Raw genomic sequence first — 16,338 nt, 5'->3', positions numbered from 1 at the left:
CCCTTCAACAGCCGGGGGGAGATTTGGAGGTTTACATGTTGACATTCTTTGCAGTGTGGAGTGAAGGACTGAGCTGCAGGTCACAGGAGGAAACTGCAGGAATCCTCTGCTGCCGTTTGTCTCAACATCTGGATTCATTTCAATCAAGAGGTCAGATCATCATGGAGACGGATGCCAACCAGAGTGAAGCTATAAACCATTTAAAACTGCCTACCCCAAGCGAAGGAGTTCAAGTATCTCGGGTCTTGTTCACGAGTGAGGGTAAGGTGGAGCGGGAGATGGACAGGCGGATCGGTGCGGCTGCAGCAATAAAACAGGCGCTGTACCGGTCCGTCCTGGTGAAGAGGAGCTGAGCCGGAAGGCGAAGCTCTCTATTTACTGGTCGGTCTACGTTCCAACCCTCACCTATGGTCACGAACTCTGGGTCGTGACCGAAAGAACGAGATCTCGGATACAAGCGGCCGAAATGAGCTTCCTCCGCAGGGTGGCCGGGCTCAGCCTTAGAGATAGGGTAAGGAGCTCGGACATCAGGAGGGAGCTTGGAGTCGAGTCGCTGCTCCTTCGTGTCGAAAAGAGTCAGCTGAGGTGTTCAGCATCTAGTCAGGATGCCTCCTGGACGCCTCCATTAGAGGTTTTCCAGGCACGTCCAACTGGTAGGAAGACCGAGGACACGCTGGAGGGATTATATCTCCCGGCTGGCCTTGGAACGCCTCGGGATCCCCCAGAATGAGCTGGAAAGTGTTGCGGGTGAGAGGGAAGCCTGGGTCGGCCTGCTGAACCTGCTGCCACCGCGACCCGACCCCGGATAAGCGGCTGATAATGGATGGATGGATGGACATCCAGACAGTCTTTTCAAAAATGAACTTCCGTCTTCACAGGAGACAATTTAGGTTTAGACAAGAAACCTACTTGGAAAATATTGTCGTATAACCTTTTGAAATAACACAAACATTCATGTTCCTGGTCTGTGTGTTGTTCCATGGCTGCTAACTTATTTCTTAGGTGTTAGCATCCGGTCACCGTGTTTTTTCTTCTTCTTGTATTAGCATAAGTAATAAAACAGGAATGCTCTAGAATCAGGTGAAGAAAACAGAAATATTCGACGTTTTAATCTCCTCTAGTTGTCCAACGGGAGCCTAAAAATAGTCCTCAGCGTACCGGAGGTCATGCTGAGTCATGCATGTAGCGACCGAGGGACACGAGGGGTGCAGTCACATGACCTCACCTGTTCCCAGGTGACACTGACTTGGTGCAGAGGTCATCTCTACAGCTGTGAGACCAGACATGTTCAAACCCAGAATGTGTGTACATGCATCCATTCAGTTAATAAAGGAAATGGATGGTTTATGCTTTTACCTGCAATTGTCTCCCAAAATATCATATTCAATTCCACATATTATGAAGGGATGGTTATTTGTTTGAACATTTAGAACAATACAAGAGAAAACAAGAGAGCCGAGCGGTGCGGGAAACTAACTTTCATATGTTTTCTATTTGCATTCTTCTTATGATTAGAAAGAAATGTGATGGAATAGTCGTGAATGCCAGTTTTGTGTTTATAAACAAGATGAATCTGATTACAGTTTAGTTCACAGAGTTGCTCAGTCAGCAGTATTTTCACATGTCATGTTGATGCTGCCGCTGCTCTCCAGTTTGCTTCAGGATCCAACAGATGCTTAGACATCCTCCTCCTCCTCCTCCTCTTCCTCGCCCTCCTGCCCGTGGCTGAGAGCAGAAGGAGCAGAGGAAAGGAAAGAGGAGGGAGCTTCACTGCTTATCTCATGATACATTTCCTCCTCAGCAACGTAAACAGCTGCTATTTGGGCGTCGCGGTTCACTTTTCTGCCCAGAACCGGAAATTTAAAAAGAAACGCTGACAGGCCTTTGTTTAGTTGTCGCTCTGCTTTGTAGGAGAGTGACTTCAGAGGGTGTGGGAGGAGGTGGACCTGATGCTGTTTTTGATTTTCTATCAGGTGTAGTCTGAATACATGTGTTCCTGCTGAGACACTGAAGGTGTGTCTGAAGGTGGTTTTTAATTTGAGTCCTTGTTGTGATGCTGGATCAGCTGGGCAGTGATGTCATCCACACCTCCTGCTGTCTGTGGACACACTTCACAAACGAAAATGTCATCCCCAAACTAAAAAGGGTATATCTCTGCAACCACTAGGGCTATTTGAATGATATTGGTGTTATAATAAAAGGTACACATGTGAGATGTTGTTCAGAAGTGTAAATATCAGTCTATATGTTACTGGTTAAGAGTAAATGAAGATGACACACAGAAACAAATGAAAAGGTTTCAGGTCTGTCTAGAAAGAAATCACTTTCAGGATGATTATTTCTTTGAAATGATGCAGCTGTAAGGTCCAACTCTAACCCAAATCATAGCTCAATATGTGAACGTTCTCTAACCCAAATCATAACACAATATGTGAACATTCTCTAACCCAAATCATAGCTCAATATGTGAACATTCTCTAACCCAAATCATAGCTCAATATGTGAACATTCTCTAACCCAAATCATAACACAATATGTGAACATTCTCTCTGCAAAGGTTGACTTTGATAAAGTGAAGCAGAACAAAGTTAGAGGGTTTAGAACAGAGAACATTCAGGCGAGGACTCAACATTGGGGCACATTTGTGACATTTTAATTTTCTCATGTGCCAAACCATATACAGTATTTCACTTGTATATTACTTATAGTGTTCAATACATCCAAATACAGCAGTTTTTTTTTCTTTCTCATAAAACAAGCTATGATTTACAGTTTTATATAACAATCACTCAGTCTGCCCCCTAGGAGGGGATTGGTTTTTAAATGAAGGGCCACTGGAGCCTCTTCAAGGACACCTGACCTCCCCAAAGGTTACTGGTGTCTCTTTAAGGATTCCGAGAAACCTCTCAAGAACCTCTGGAACCTTCTCACACACTAATAACTCCCTCAAGGACAGCTGTAGCCCTTTTACTAGAACCTGTTTTTTAATTAAGGGCACATGGAAACGCTCCAAAGACCACTGCTGCCTCTTCAAGGTCACCCGGAACCTCCTCGGACCTTTGTAGACTACCATCAAGGACCGAGGAGCCTCTCCAAGGACCCTGGAACCTTCTTAAAATATGCAAATAGTTTTTGTATTAACTGCCTTTTTTTGTCTTAAAACTCAGTGTTTACTGACTGGTGTTCTCTGTTGACATCTGCTGGTCAGTTTCTAGTGTTTCCCTTTAAAATAAACATTTTATACGTAGATATCTTCAATATCCATATATCAAGACCACTAAGGCAGATCCAGTTATGAGATTTTTTGAATGTTTAATGCACATTAATACAAAGCTTTCACAGTTTAACCACACAGAGCTGCTCTAAAACTCAGAGGATGAGAGGAGAACCGTTCAGCTGCAAGTAAACGCAAAGTAACAGACAACGTTTCTACATTTACAACAGAAACGTTCAAATAAGTGTAAATAATGAAACAGGAGCATTCCCAGCATTAACATCCAAAGGTCCAGGAGTTAAATTTCATCAATAACACGATCATATTTAAAGTAATAATACAGGTAATTACAGTGTAATACAGTTTGTGATTCATTCAGGTTTATTTATATTATCCAAATAAGAGAAAATACACCTTCGTCAACTAAAGATATATAACCAGTTTACTGCTTTGACAGTGTCCAATCCTGTGGTTGGAATGTTGGTAGTGGGCGGGGCTTAGCTTGACACCAGTGGTCACTGATTGGCTCTTTAAGGCTCAATAAGCTGAACCCCGTTTGTTTAACTTGGAGTTCAGTCAGAGGATTTGGCAACGCAGTGGAGCTTCTGTGAGGTCATGTGACATCGCCCATGTGAGGTCATGTGACGTCATCAGTCCTCCAGGCCAATGGCGCCTTCGCTGAGCAGGAAGTGAGGTCGCAGCAGGGACAGGATGGGGCTCCTCGGGGCCCCGGCCAGGCAGTACGCCTCGTCCACGCTCAGGCCGCGGGACCTCAGCGTCCGCAGGGCGGCGCCGGCGCTCTCCCCGCCGCCGCTCGACGTCAGCAGGACGATGCTGAGGGGGCTGTCCAGCGCGCCGAACCGCCGCCGCATCTCGCCGAGCTGCGCCGAGAAACTCTGCCGGGGCGAGAACGTGAACGTGAAGTAAAAGAGGTCGGCTCGGGGGGAAACGAATCTCCGATGACATGTTAGCGGGATGCCGATGCGAGTACCTGAGCGGCCGGGCGGCTCGGCGGCGCCGGGCCGGCGTCGGGCCGGACGACGGCGTCGCCGCACAGCACGACTCTGAGCTGCTCGGACGGAGCTGCCTGCCGGTCCAGCAGCGCCGAGAGAACACCTGGACCAATGAGAAAGGAGGAGGAGTCACCCTCTGACATCACATGTACCTGGACAGCGTTAAACTGAGCTATGAAAAAAAATATTAAAAAAAGAGGAAACTATACAAGTTGAAAGCGACAATAAATGTTTTTTAAGATCAATATTTCAACATACAAATGGAGGTTTTGAGTAGTAGCCCTTTAAGCCCTCCCCCTAGCCCCTAATCCTATTTATTGTTTGAGTTGTGTTTAGAGGTTGTACATGGGGATTATATATTATTGTAGCTCTGATTTTTATGTTTAATTTTATACCTAACATGTTTTTTTGTTGTTTTGGGGATTTATATCATGTATTTTTCTTGAGGCTCAACAGGTTTTAAAGGAATCCTTCACCCACAAAACGTTAATTTGTACATTAATTTCTCACCAAGAAATGACTCACTTCTTGTTAACGAGGTTGAACAGGAAATGAGACAACGACCTTAACGGAGACCGTGATCGGCTGTAACAACTCCACCTCATACCAGTCACACGTGAGCGGTGATAAATGCCAGAGAAGAAGAAGAAGAAGAAGAAGAAGAAGAAGAAGAAACCTCCTGACCCTTCTGTGACGCCTGCAGTGCCTCCTTTCTGTCCGTCGACAGGAAGAGCTGCACCTTGTTTTGCAGTAAACTCTCGATGAAATCCTCCTGGCCGGAAAAGCAGAACCGGCTGACTTCCAGACCTGCAACAGAGCGACGATGACATCATGACAGGAAGTCTTCAACGAGACGACAAAAACAACTCATCAGCTGCTGACTGTAATCGGTCGGTTGAGGGTTAAAGGTTCGATTACCGTAATGTCTAGTGATGGATAACATGGTTAACGTTGTATTACCGTAATAACTGACGATGGTTAACGTTGTATTACCGTAATAACTGACGATGGTTAACGTTGTATTACCGTAATAACTGACGATGGTTAAAGTTAGATTACCGTAATAACTGACGATGGTTAACGTTGTATTACCGTAATAACTGACGATGGTTAACGTTGTATTACCGTAATAATTGACGATGGTTAAAGTTAGATTACCGTAATAATTGACGATGGTTAAAGTTAGATTACCGTAATAACTGACGATGGTTAAAGTTAGATTACCGTAATAACTGACGATGGTTAACGTTAGATTACTGTAATAACTGACGATGGTTAAAGTTAGATTACTGTAATAACTGACGATGGTTAAAGTTAGATTACCGTAATAACTGACGATGGTTAAAGTTAGATTACCGTAATAACTGACGATGGTTAACGTTGTATTACCGTAATAATTGACGATGGTTAAAGTTAGATTACTGTAATAACTGACGATGGTTAAAGTTAGATTACTGTACTAACTGACGATGGTTAAAGTTAGATTACCGTAATAACTGACGATGGTTAAAGTTAGATTACCGTAATAACTGACGATGGTTAAAATTAGATTACCGTAATAACTGACGATGGTTAACGTTGTAATACCGTAATAACTGACGATGGTTAACGTTGTATTACCGTAATAATTGACGATGGTTAAAGTTAGATTACTGTAATAACTGACGATGGTTAAAGTTAGATTACCGTAATAACTGACGATGGTTAAAATTAGATTACCGTAATAACTGACGATGGTTAACGTTGTAATACCGTAATAACTGACGATGGTTAACGTTGTATTACCGTAATAATTGACGATGGTTAAAGTTAGATTACTGTAATAACTGACGATGGTTAACGTTGTATTACCGTAATAACGGACGATGGTTAACGTTGTATTACCGTAATAACTGACGATGGTTAACGTTGTATTACCGTAATAACTGACGATGGTTAAAGTTAGATTACCGTAATAACTGACGATGGTTAACGTTGTAATACCGTAATAACTGACGATGGTTAACGTTGTATTACCGTAATAACTGACGATGGTTAACGTTGTATTACCGTAATAACTGACGATGGTTAACGTTGTATTACCGTAATAACTGACGATGGTTAAAGTTAGATTACCGTAATAACTGACGATGGTTAACGTTGTATTACCGTAATAACTGACGATGGTTAACGTTAGATTACTGTAATAACTGACGATGGTTAAAGTTAGATTACCGTAATAACTGACGATGGTTAAAGTTAGATTACCGTAATAACTGACGATGGTTAAAGTTAGATTACCGTAATAACTGACGATGGTAAAAGTTAGATTACCGTAATAACTGACGATGGTAAAAGTTTGATTACCGTAATAACTGACGATGGTTAAAGTTAGATTACCGTAATAACTGACGATGGTTAACGTTAGATTACTGTAATAACTGACGATGGTTAAAGTTAGATTACCGTAATAACTGACGATGGTTAAAGTTAGATTACCGTAATAACTGACGATGGTTAACGTTAGATTACTGTAATAACTGACGATGGTTAAAGTTAGATTACCGTAATAACTGACGATGGTTAAAGTTAGATTACCGTAATAACTGACGATGGTTAACGTTAGATTACCGTAATAATTGACGATGGTAAAAGTTAGATTACCGTAATAACTGACGATGGTTAACGTTGTATTACCGTAATAACTGACGATGGTTAACGTTGTATTACCGTAATAACTGACGATGGTTAACGTTAGATTACCGTAATGTCTGACGATGGTTAACGTTGTATTACCGTAATAACTGACGATGGTTAAAGTTAGATTACCGTAATGTCTGACGATGGTTAACGTTGTATTACCGTAATAACTGACGATGGTTAAAGTTAGATTACTGTAATAACTGACGATGGTTAACGTTGTATTACCGTAATAACTGACGATGGTTAAAGTTAGATTACTGTAATAACTGACGATGGTTAACGTTGTATTACCGTAATAACTGACGATGGTTAACGTTAGATTACTGTAATAACTGACGATGGTTAACGTTGTATTACCGTAATAACTGACGATGGTTAACGTTAGATTACCGTAATAATTGACGATGGTTAACGTTAGATTACCGTAATAACTGACGATGGTTAACGTTAGATTACCGTAATAACTGACGATGGTTAACGTTGTATTACCGTAATAACTGACGATGGTTAACGTTGTATTACCGTAATAACTGACGATGGTTAACGTTAGATTACCGTAATAATTGACGATGGTTAACGTTGTATTACCGTAATAACTGACGATGGTTAACGTTAGATTACCGTAATAACTGACGATGGTTAACGTTAGATTACCGTAATAACTGACGATGGTTAACGTTAGATTACCGTAATGTCTGACGATGGTTAACGTTGTATTACCGTAATGCCGGGTGCTGCTGATGATGCGGGAGCTGTGCTGCTGCTGCTGGCTGTCGGTGGCGATCAGGACGACGTCAAACAGCAGCGACTCAGCAGGATTTCCCTCCAGCAGACGTTCGTTCACTCTCTGCAGCGCCTGAATTATGAACCACATCAAGAGCGTTCCTTCAGAGCTTCCATCTGCTGTTATTCTGTATTGTTCTTATTGTCAACAATGTTCATATTGTAATGCTTCTTTGTCCAAACCCATCGGTTCTGACCAAAGAGGTAAATCTGTAAAAAAAACAGCTTACAAGTATATGTATACGTTTTATTGGACGAATACGGAGCTCTATGGCACAGAGGAAGCAGTTGTATTAATTAATAAGTATTACTATTCTTCCATACAGGAGTTTAAAATGGGTATCCATTTATCTCCACACACAAAACCCACAGTCAAAGGTTTTAACTGTGGGTTTAATTCTGACCTGCAGCAGCGGGAAAGCCACGCCCATTCCGTACACATCTTCACCGTCACCATCCTCAGCACCGGATTCGAACACCGCACGAGTCGTTACCGCGACAACCACTGCACGACCAGCATCTTTCTGCAGAGGAGACACATGACAGGGTTCATACACATTCTGACCAATGGATTTCATGACTTTAACCCAAATGTCCATGACAAACATTTAGTGAAATCTGCGTGTAAACAGTAAAAAGTGAGTAAATGTAGTATTTAAACTAACAATGAGAATACAAAGCATACAGTAAACCTTAAATGACTCAAATGAATGAGACAACAGTTTGATTAAAAGAATAAACATTTATATAGATGCCTGTATGTATGCCTGCTTATATTCTGAGTCTTTCTTTTAAAAGCATATTCATTATTTCAAACTCAGCGTAAATGAACGTCATGAACACATGAATATAACACATTTACATGACTTTTCCAGGCCTGGAAATAACCATTTTAAAACTCCATGACTTTTCCAGGTTCTCCATGACTGTAAGAACCCTGTATAACCGGCATCTTCATCCAACAAACCACCAGCATAACCCACATTAAAGACTACTAGCAGTGTGATTAAATACATGTGGCCTTTGACCTCATATAGACATTTTAACCAGTGTGCTACAACGAATTTATTTTTTATTATTTTTACAAAACACTATAGGCTATTATACAATTGCTCATTGTTTTCTGCTTGTTCTGTGCAGCCAACGTCTCTTGAATGTAAGCCTCATATTCTGCAGTCAGAATCCCTATTGCAAAACATGCAATTTTAGCATTGTGTTGCAAACTGGTAAATATATATCACAGCATTAAATAGATTTACGTTGTATTTTAAAATAAAAGTTCAATTCGGCACACATAACATATGCATATTAATATAGTTTTAACTTGTGAAATAGGTTGGTCCCTTTCATATTTGTACACCACTCTGACACGTTTAAAAGCTCAAAGAGTGCAAACTTTAATGCAATAATGTAGATTTATTTTATGAGCCTTAGTGGCCAAAGGACACCGACATGTCGAGTTATACGACTGATGCAATGTTCTAAATAAAAAGAGGAAGATGACAATAAAATACGTGATTATTTCAATGGAATCTGGTGGAAAACTCTGAGAAATGGCACACAATTCAGCGTGTTTTGTCTGATATTTGCCAGAGCTGGATTACGGCTGTTGTGCAGAATTGTGTGCTCTGTCTTTGCGGATGAGAAAACAACAACAACAACAACAACAACAACAACAACAACAACAACAACAACAACAACAACGCCCGCCTCAGGTGAGTCTCACCTGCTTCACGTCGTCGTTCTGGATCGTGGCGGCCATGTCCGCCTCTCCGCTGAAACAATGCCGGTTATGAAGAGTCTCGCGAGCTGATTTAACGACGTCTCAACGCAGCAATTATTACAGAACTGGTTTCTAAAACTAAACTTGTTTTTAAAGTTCCCCCCAGAAACAGAGACGTGCCCGTTCAAAGGTTCCGCCAACAAAGGTTCCGCCCCACAGACAGTTCCGCCCGCCTGCGACTCGGACGTTTCCTTTGAGAGCACAGCGTGATGGCGTCACTTCCTTGTTTGTCTGCCGCTGGCTGCCCCGCCCACAGCAGTGATTCTCTGGACAGGTAGACACGGACGGCGCCGCCGTGGACTTGGTTTTTGTTTTACCCACTAAAACCCGCCACAGCTGGACTCGGTGCTCGAGGCGGGGACGGGAGGCGGTCTGGAGCCGGTCTGAGAGGAGCGGGTCCGGGGGGAGCGGGTCTAAGAGGACCGGGGTCCGGGCGGAGCGTTCTGTCGGGAAGAGAAGGAGGGGAAGTTTGCCTCGGCTTCGGTTCACGGTGAGAAAACCCTTCCCCTCTTTCCCTTCCTTCCTCCCTCACCTTGTTCCCTTCCTCACCTCGGTCCTGCAGGTGTGGACCACGCGGGCTCTTCTTCCTGTTGAGCCTCGCTGAGCTCTGCAGGTGAGCAGCAGGTGACTGGCTGGTTCAGGTGGAGCAGAAGGAGGTTTATCTAATTACTTTCAGACCAGTACAGCAGTCCGTTATCAGTCTGTAAGCAGGAGAGGAAACGAAGTAGGCTTCAAGTACTCAAGTACTCAAGTACACGTTCAAGGTACTTCACCTAAACCTGTAGTGTCTACTCAGATGACAGTTTTTCATCCACTTCCTGTCCAGGTACAACCAGATGTGTTGATGTTGGATGTTTGTGATAAACTGAAGGATGAAGTGTTTTATGTGTTGAATGTTTATGGTAAACTGAAGGATGAAGTGTTCCTGTATGTGTTGATGTTGAATGTTTATGATGAAGGATGAAGTGTTCATTTATTTGTTGATGAATGTGTGAGGAGTATTTTGTACAGGTATAAGTATTACATACCTCTTCTCTCTGTCACTGACTTTAAAATCACCCACTAATTATGTCAGTAAATACTTGACAGTCAAACAGTTAGTGATCCATTGTTTCTATCGGTCGATCTCATCTGTGCAGTCGGACCAGTCTGTCTCGTTGTCTGTCTCGTTGTCTGTGTCGTTGTCAGTAGATGGCTTGTGATTAAACTCAAAGTCATCAGTCAGTAGACGGACACAAAGTCTACCTCAAGCTGCAGCCGGTTAGCTTAGCTTAGCATAAAGACTGGAAACGGATGGAAACAGCTAGCCTGTCTAAATATAACAAAACCCACCTCCAAAGCTACTAACTGGTGGAGAGAAAACACCCCAAATACTAATTTCTGTGTTTATTTTTTACTACTTTGTCTGTCCGTGTCTGTGGATTTCTTTTTCAATTCACTGAAAGTTGAAAAAAATCCTGAAAAAGTGTTGTACAAAATATGATTTCCTTTGAATGTAAACAAGCAACTGTGGAAGTGTCATGGCTGTGTGTTAGTTCAACCTTTACTCGGGTGTTTCCCCTTAAACAAACGAGAAGGTGTGCTCACCTGTCAGTGTCGTCTCGCCCCGTGTGTAAATAAAGCTTTACGCTCACTTCAAGGTCGCTTTCTTTTCCAACAGGTTCAGTGGATGTTCCTGCTGTCCGTTCACGTCCGAACTGTTTGTCAAAATGCATCCTGGGAACTTCGTCATGCATTGAAATCGGGTCGTAATAAACTGTTTTTTGCTCCTCCTCCTTTTTCAGCCTCTGCGGGGCCATGCTCAGGTAGAGACCGGCTCGGCGGCGCCCCCACCATGCGGAAGCACCTGGACAGGATCCGGTTCCGGGGCCAGAGGCGGGACGAGTTCCTGGACCTGGCCGACTCGCCCAACACCTCCGACACGGAGTGCACCGAGGAGGTCGTGATCGGACCGCAACTCGCCGCCAGAGAGCTGGAGGAGCTGAGGGAGGCGGAGGGAGAGCAGCAGAGCGACGCTTCGGTACGCGCTTCACAAAGAAACACGCTTTCCTGAGCCGGATATGTGAAATCAATACAATTCTGTTTATAAATTCTAGTTTGGACTGAAGGCCGGACGCTGGTCGGGTTTCAACATCGCTCTCTCTTCTAATAATCTAAATCTATAGTTGGGCTTTTAAAAACCTGAGCGATTGTTATATAAAAAAAAAAGGTTGTTTTATGATTATTATTTTTTAAATGAATGCTCAAAACTGGTCTATTTGGATGTATTGAACACCATAAGTAATATACAAGTGAAATATAAGGTTTAGTACATGAGAAAATTCAAATAGCATTCCAATGGGACTCAATGAGTCCTCACCTGAATGTTCTCTGTTCTAAACCCTCTCTCACTTTGTTCTGCTTCACTTTATCAAAGTCAAACTTTGCAGAGAGAATGTTCACATATTGAGTTATGATTTGGGTTAGAGAATGTTCACATATTGTGCTATGATTTGGGTTAGAGAATGTTCACATATTGAGTTATGATTTGGGTTAGAGAATGTTCACATATTGTGCTATGATTTGGGTTAGAGAATGTTCACATATTGAGTTATGATTTGGGTTAGAGAATGTTCACATATTGTGCTATGATTTGGGTTAGAGAATGTTCACATATTGTGCTATGATTTGGGTTAGAGAATGTTCACATATTGAGCTATGATTTGGGTTAGAGAATGTTTACATATTGAGCTATGATTTGGGTTAGAGAATGTTCACATATTGTTATGATCTGGGTTAGAGGATGTTCACATATTGTGTTATGATTTGGGTTAGAGTTGGACCTTACAGCTGCATCATTTCAAAGAAATAATCATCCTGAAAGTGATTTTTTTTATAGGCGGACCTGAAGCCTTTTCATTTTTTTCTGTGTGTCATCTTCATTTACTCTTAACCAGTAACATATAGACTGATATTTACACATCTGAACAACATCTCACATGTGTACCTTTTTATTATAACACCAACATTATTCAGAAGTACAAGTTTCATCATGTACTTGTTAGATTCTTAATAGCGAATGCATAAATGTTAGCGCAGCATGTTTCTCGTTTAACTACTTTATACAGTTAGCTAGTTTAGTGGTTCCCAACCTATGGTTTGGCCCCGTCAAAGGGTCACTAGATAAATCGGACGGGTCGTGAGACGATTAAAGGAAGGGAGAAGAAGAACAAAATATTAATTTGACCATTGTAGGACCTGTGAGGAGTTTAGATGGAACATGTGCAATATTTACCTCTAAAATGTAGTACTTGTACAAGTATAAAGTCACCTAAAATGTAATCGGCAAAGTACAAGTACTTTAATTGTTTTGTCTCTGTTGAATAAGACGGCAGGTTTCACAGAATAATCATTTCACTTAACTTTAATTTAGTATAAATGGATAAAGAGAAGATATTCTCTGTATTTAAATACAATATTTGCGTAATATTTGTGTGTCAACGTTTGTCGTACATCTTAATGATGGTTTGTGTTTGCGTTCCAGGCTCAGGTTAAGTAAAGGTTAAGGTGTCGAGTGAGTGGAGGAGGACCCAGGATTGAACCCTGTGGAACTCCACATCAAAGCTCCAACGGATTTTATTACACCGTTGTCGCGTCACCTTTTCTGTGTTGTCAGTTTATTTTACAATCGTGTGTGTGTGTGTGTTTGTGTGTTTTGCTCCTCAGGCTGGTCCAGGAACCTTTTCTGTAGCTCTCCAAGACGACTCAAGGACGGATCTCAACGAGGTCAAAGGTCACCTAGAAATCGCTTTGTTAGAGAAACACTTCTTACGTGAGTATTCTGACATGCAATCTTTTTAATTTACATTTTTAATTTCCTGACTGACGGGGACAACCATTCTTAAAATTGGTTGCAACGTAATCGCTTAGGGTAGCTCCTCCCTCAGAGATGTTTCTGCCGCTGACTCGGCTCTGATCGTTACTATGAGTGTCTGCCAGCTTTATGCAAAGAACCCGACAGACGGAGACACTTTCTTTACCTTTTTTTCTTACCTTCACATGTCTGGACTTGAGTTTTGCTCTGAAAACACAGCCACTTAGATTCCTCCCGACCCGTGAGACCCAGAGCCAGATTATTTCAGGATTAAAGCTAGTAAGTGGCTTTTGTCGGGGCTAAAAGTAGTAAAAGTAAAGTGTCCGTTTTAAATCAGTCAAACGTCCCACAGCACACAAGCGTGCCGGGTAATCCGTCAATATCTGTCCGTCAGCTTTATGTAGCACACACACACACACACACACACACACACACACACACACACACACACACACACACACACACACACACACACACACACACACACACACACACACACACACAGAGCTATTAATAACCCTGCTGACCTCATCTGTCAGACACACACGCACACGTTTTCGGTAATGTTATTTTATATAAACACATTTATAACATGTGTATCTAATACTATAGTACTTAGTCATACATATTCAGACATATAATATAGAACACCAAAATTCTATATAAATAGCTCAAAAAGGTGCATTTATCCTACTTAATTTTTTTTCTACTTAGCATTTTTCTTTTACATTTTATTTTATATATATTATTGTCTGACAAATCTAATTACACACACACACACACACACACACACACACACACACACACACACACACACACACACACACACACACACACACACACACACACAATGAGAAGAGCTGAAAAAGGACGTGGTTTTTCGCTCGTTAAAAATAATATTTACATAAATTAAGCAAAAGGTTCACATTGAAACTGTTTTTCTTCACCGTTAACTGCTATTTATTTTATGGCACGTGCATGGCTTTCATTTTCACTTTGTCTTTTTTGAGCGTTTTGAAGAGTTTGATCTTCTTCACCCACGGAACCCATTTTACTGCCATAAAGTTCATCTCATGAGATGAAGCCGATATGGACAAATTGCGTAATTTGCGTTAATGAGAAATGGATTACGAATTCCAATATATGTTTTCACAATAGTCAGTTTATTGCAAAATGTTTACAAATCGCAGTGGGATCGGCTTAATCGTTGTGAAAGTATCGTCTCCAACCCTCTGAAGTATATTTGCATTGCAACTCCTGCACCAATATTTTCCTAAATAAATAACTTAAAAAAATAATATAATAAATAAATAAGGATGCCAGATGTAGACGGACACCAAGTAGAGGGACAAAGGTGTCAGTGGTCCACAGGTACTCAGTTTGTTTCCATCGTCATCGTCATCATCATCTTCATCTGTTTCAGAGGAGGAGCTGCGGAAACTCAAAGAAGAATCCAACGTGGATTCTCTGCGGCAGGAGCTGGAGACGGAGCGCAGCCGCTGCTCGGAGCTGGAGCAGAAGATCAACGAGGTCCTGAAGCCCAGGTGAGGTCCTGAAGCCCAGGTGAGGTCCTGAAGCTCAGGTGAGGTCCTGAAGCTCAGGTGAGGTCCTGAAGCTCAGGTGAGGTCCTGAAGTCTGAAGCTCAGGTGAGGTCCTGAAGCCCAGGTGAGGTCCTGAAGCCCAGGTGAGGTCCTGAAGCTCAGGTGAGGTCCTGAAGCCCAGGTGAGGTCCTGAAGCTCAGGTGAGGTTCTGAAGTCTGAAGCTCAGGTGAGGTCCTGAAGCCCAGGTGAGGTCCTGAAGCCCAGGTGAGGTCCTGAAGCTCAGGTGAGGTCCTGAAGCTCAGGTGTGTGACCTGTAACAGACGTCAGCTGATGGGCTCGTCGGAGGCCATCGGACGGAGCCGCTCGTTCTCGTGGGTTTCGCGCCGTCGTTGACTTTCTTTCTGTCGCTTCACAGACTTGAAGACTCACCTTCTCAGACTCCTAAAGCCCCGCCCCCTCCTCCTCCACCTGCAGTCACCAGCACAGGTGAGCCTTTCACCAGTTACTTTATGGATTAAGATTATTACACAAAACCTCTGAAGAGGTGATAACGTGTGATATGAATTGAACTGCAGTCGCTCACCATGAGAACAAGTAGAGCGCAAACAATTAGTTGATTGTCAGAAAATTTCACGTAAAATATATATATATTTTTTTAGAATTATTCGCGCAAAAACATTTCTCGCTTCTTTCAGCTTCTCAAAATGTAAATATTTGCTGCTTTTCCTTTTTAATAATGTTAATAATTGTAATTCATCAGAGATAATGTTGAGATTTGGTGACAGCATTGCTCACTATTTTACCTATTTTACCTATTTTTACAAACCAAACAATCGATAAATAGAGAAAATAATCATTAAAATGAACCTCAACCAACTACAGTAAAATATGAATGCACGAGTAATAATAATCTAATCATAGAATATATACTAGTAGAACAGGGTTTTAATAGGTTAAGTACATTTTCATGATTACACTTATATACTTTTACTTAATTAACATTTTCAATGCTGGATCTTTTACTTGTGACAGTGTGATATTAGTACTATAAATATCTTTGTTCCTGGTAATTAGTTATCTTTGTAATTCTGTAACACATAAAAACATAGTTTGAGTTTTATTTCTCCATATTTAGAGACATATATACTATATATATATATATATATTTTAAACCCTTAGGAGGACGTTTGGTCCGTCTTAATCTCCGTCTTCCTTCCCGTCCTCAGACAAGCAGAAGGACACTTTGTCCGACAGCTTCCTGAAGTGGCTTTACGGACGCTTCGGCGTTTACATCGAGGACTTCCGCTTCCAGCCGGAGGAGCCGCCGGTGGAGCCGGACGAGCCGCTGAGCGCCAAGAGGTGAGCGCTCGCTGCCCCCGGTGGCCGACGCCGGTACTCACTGTGCGTTGAGCTGCACTCTGACATGTTTGATCTGGCTTCTGATCCGCAGGTTGACTGAAAACATGAGG

General features: G+C 42.1%; 2 protein-coding genes across 2 annotated transcripts in view; one reads left to right on the top strand and one right to left on the bottom strand.

Annotated features, from left to right (window-relative positions):
* Positions 1 to 3,190: 3,190 nt before the first annotated feature.
* LOC306741340 (cytosolic 5'-nucleotidase 1A) lies at positions 3,191 to 9,559 on the bottom strand. Its single transcript, XM_079223619.1, has 6 exons — positions 9,419 to 9,559; positions 8,097 to 8,216; positions 7,630 to 7,765; positions 4,912 to 5,034; positions 4,206 to 4,330; positions 3,191 to 4,110 (listed from the first exon to the last, which is right to left on the bottom strand). Exons 1-6 carry the CDS (start codon positions 9,452 to 9,454, stop codon positions 3,865 to 3,867), a joined length of 786 nt encoding a protein of 261 aa, XP_079079745.1. The 5' UTR covers positions 9,455 to 9,559; the 3' UTR covers positions 3,191 to 3,864.
* A 1,750-nt stretch (positions 9,560 to 11,309) lies between these two features.
* Positions 11,310 to 16,338, top strand: part of LOC306741172 (GRAM domain-containing protein 4-like) — a gene marked incomplete at both ends in the record, with an annotated part of 14,117 nt that continues 9,088 nt past the window's right edge. The window contains 6 exon segments of the mRNA XM_079223425.1: positions 11,310 to 11,495; positions 13,181 to 13,286; positions 14,752 to 14,872; positions 15,285 to 15,355; positions 16,096 to 16,228; positions 16,320 to 16,338. The exon segment at positions 16,320 to 16,338 is cut by the window's right edge and continues 7 nt beyond it. Of these exon segments, the coding sequence (XP_079079551.1) occupies positions 11,310 to 11,495; positions 13,181 to 13,286; positions 14,752 to 14,872; positions 15,285 to 15,355; positions 16,096 to 16,228; positions 16,320 to 16,338 (636 nt within the window).

This window comes from Taurulus bubalis (genome assembly GCF_910589615.1).
Source record: "Taurulus bubalis genome assembly, chromosome: 9".
Classification (NCBI taxonomy): domain Eukaryota; kingdom Metazoa; phylum Chordata; class Actinopteri; order Perciformes; family Cottidae; genus Taurulus; species Taurulus bubalis.
The sequence above is the reverse complement of the archived record's forward strand: the minus strand, read 5'-3'. Positions and strand labels throughout refer to the sequence as shown.

Bases quoted from the DNA above. Each gene is read 5' to 3' on its own strand.
- LOC306741340 (XM_079223619.1), bottom strand. From the start codon at position 9,454: ATGGCCGCCACGATCCAGAACGACGACGTGAAGCAG. The intron at 8,217-9,418 runs GTGAGACTCACC...TCTCCTCTGCAG, and splicing joins AGAACGACGACGTGAAGCAG to AAAGATGCTGGTCGTGCAGT. The intron at 4,111-4,205 runs GTACTCGCATCG...TCGCCCCGGCAG, and splicing joins CGAGCCGCCCGGCCGCTCAG to AGTTTCTCGGCGCAGCTCGG.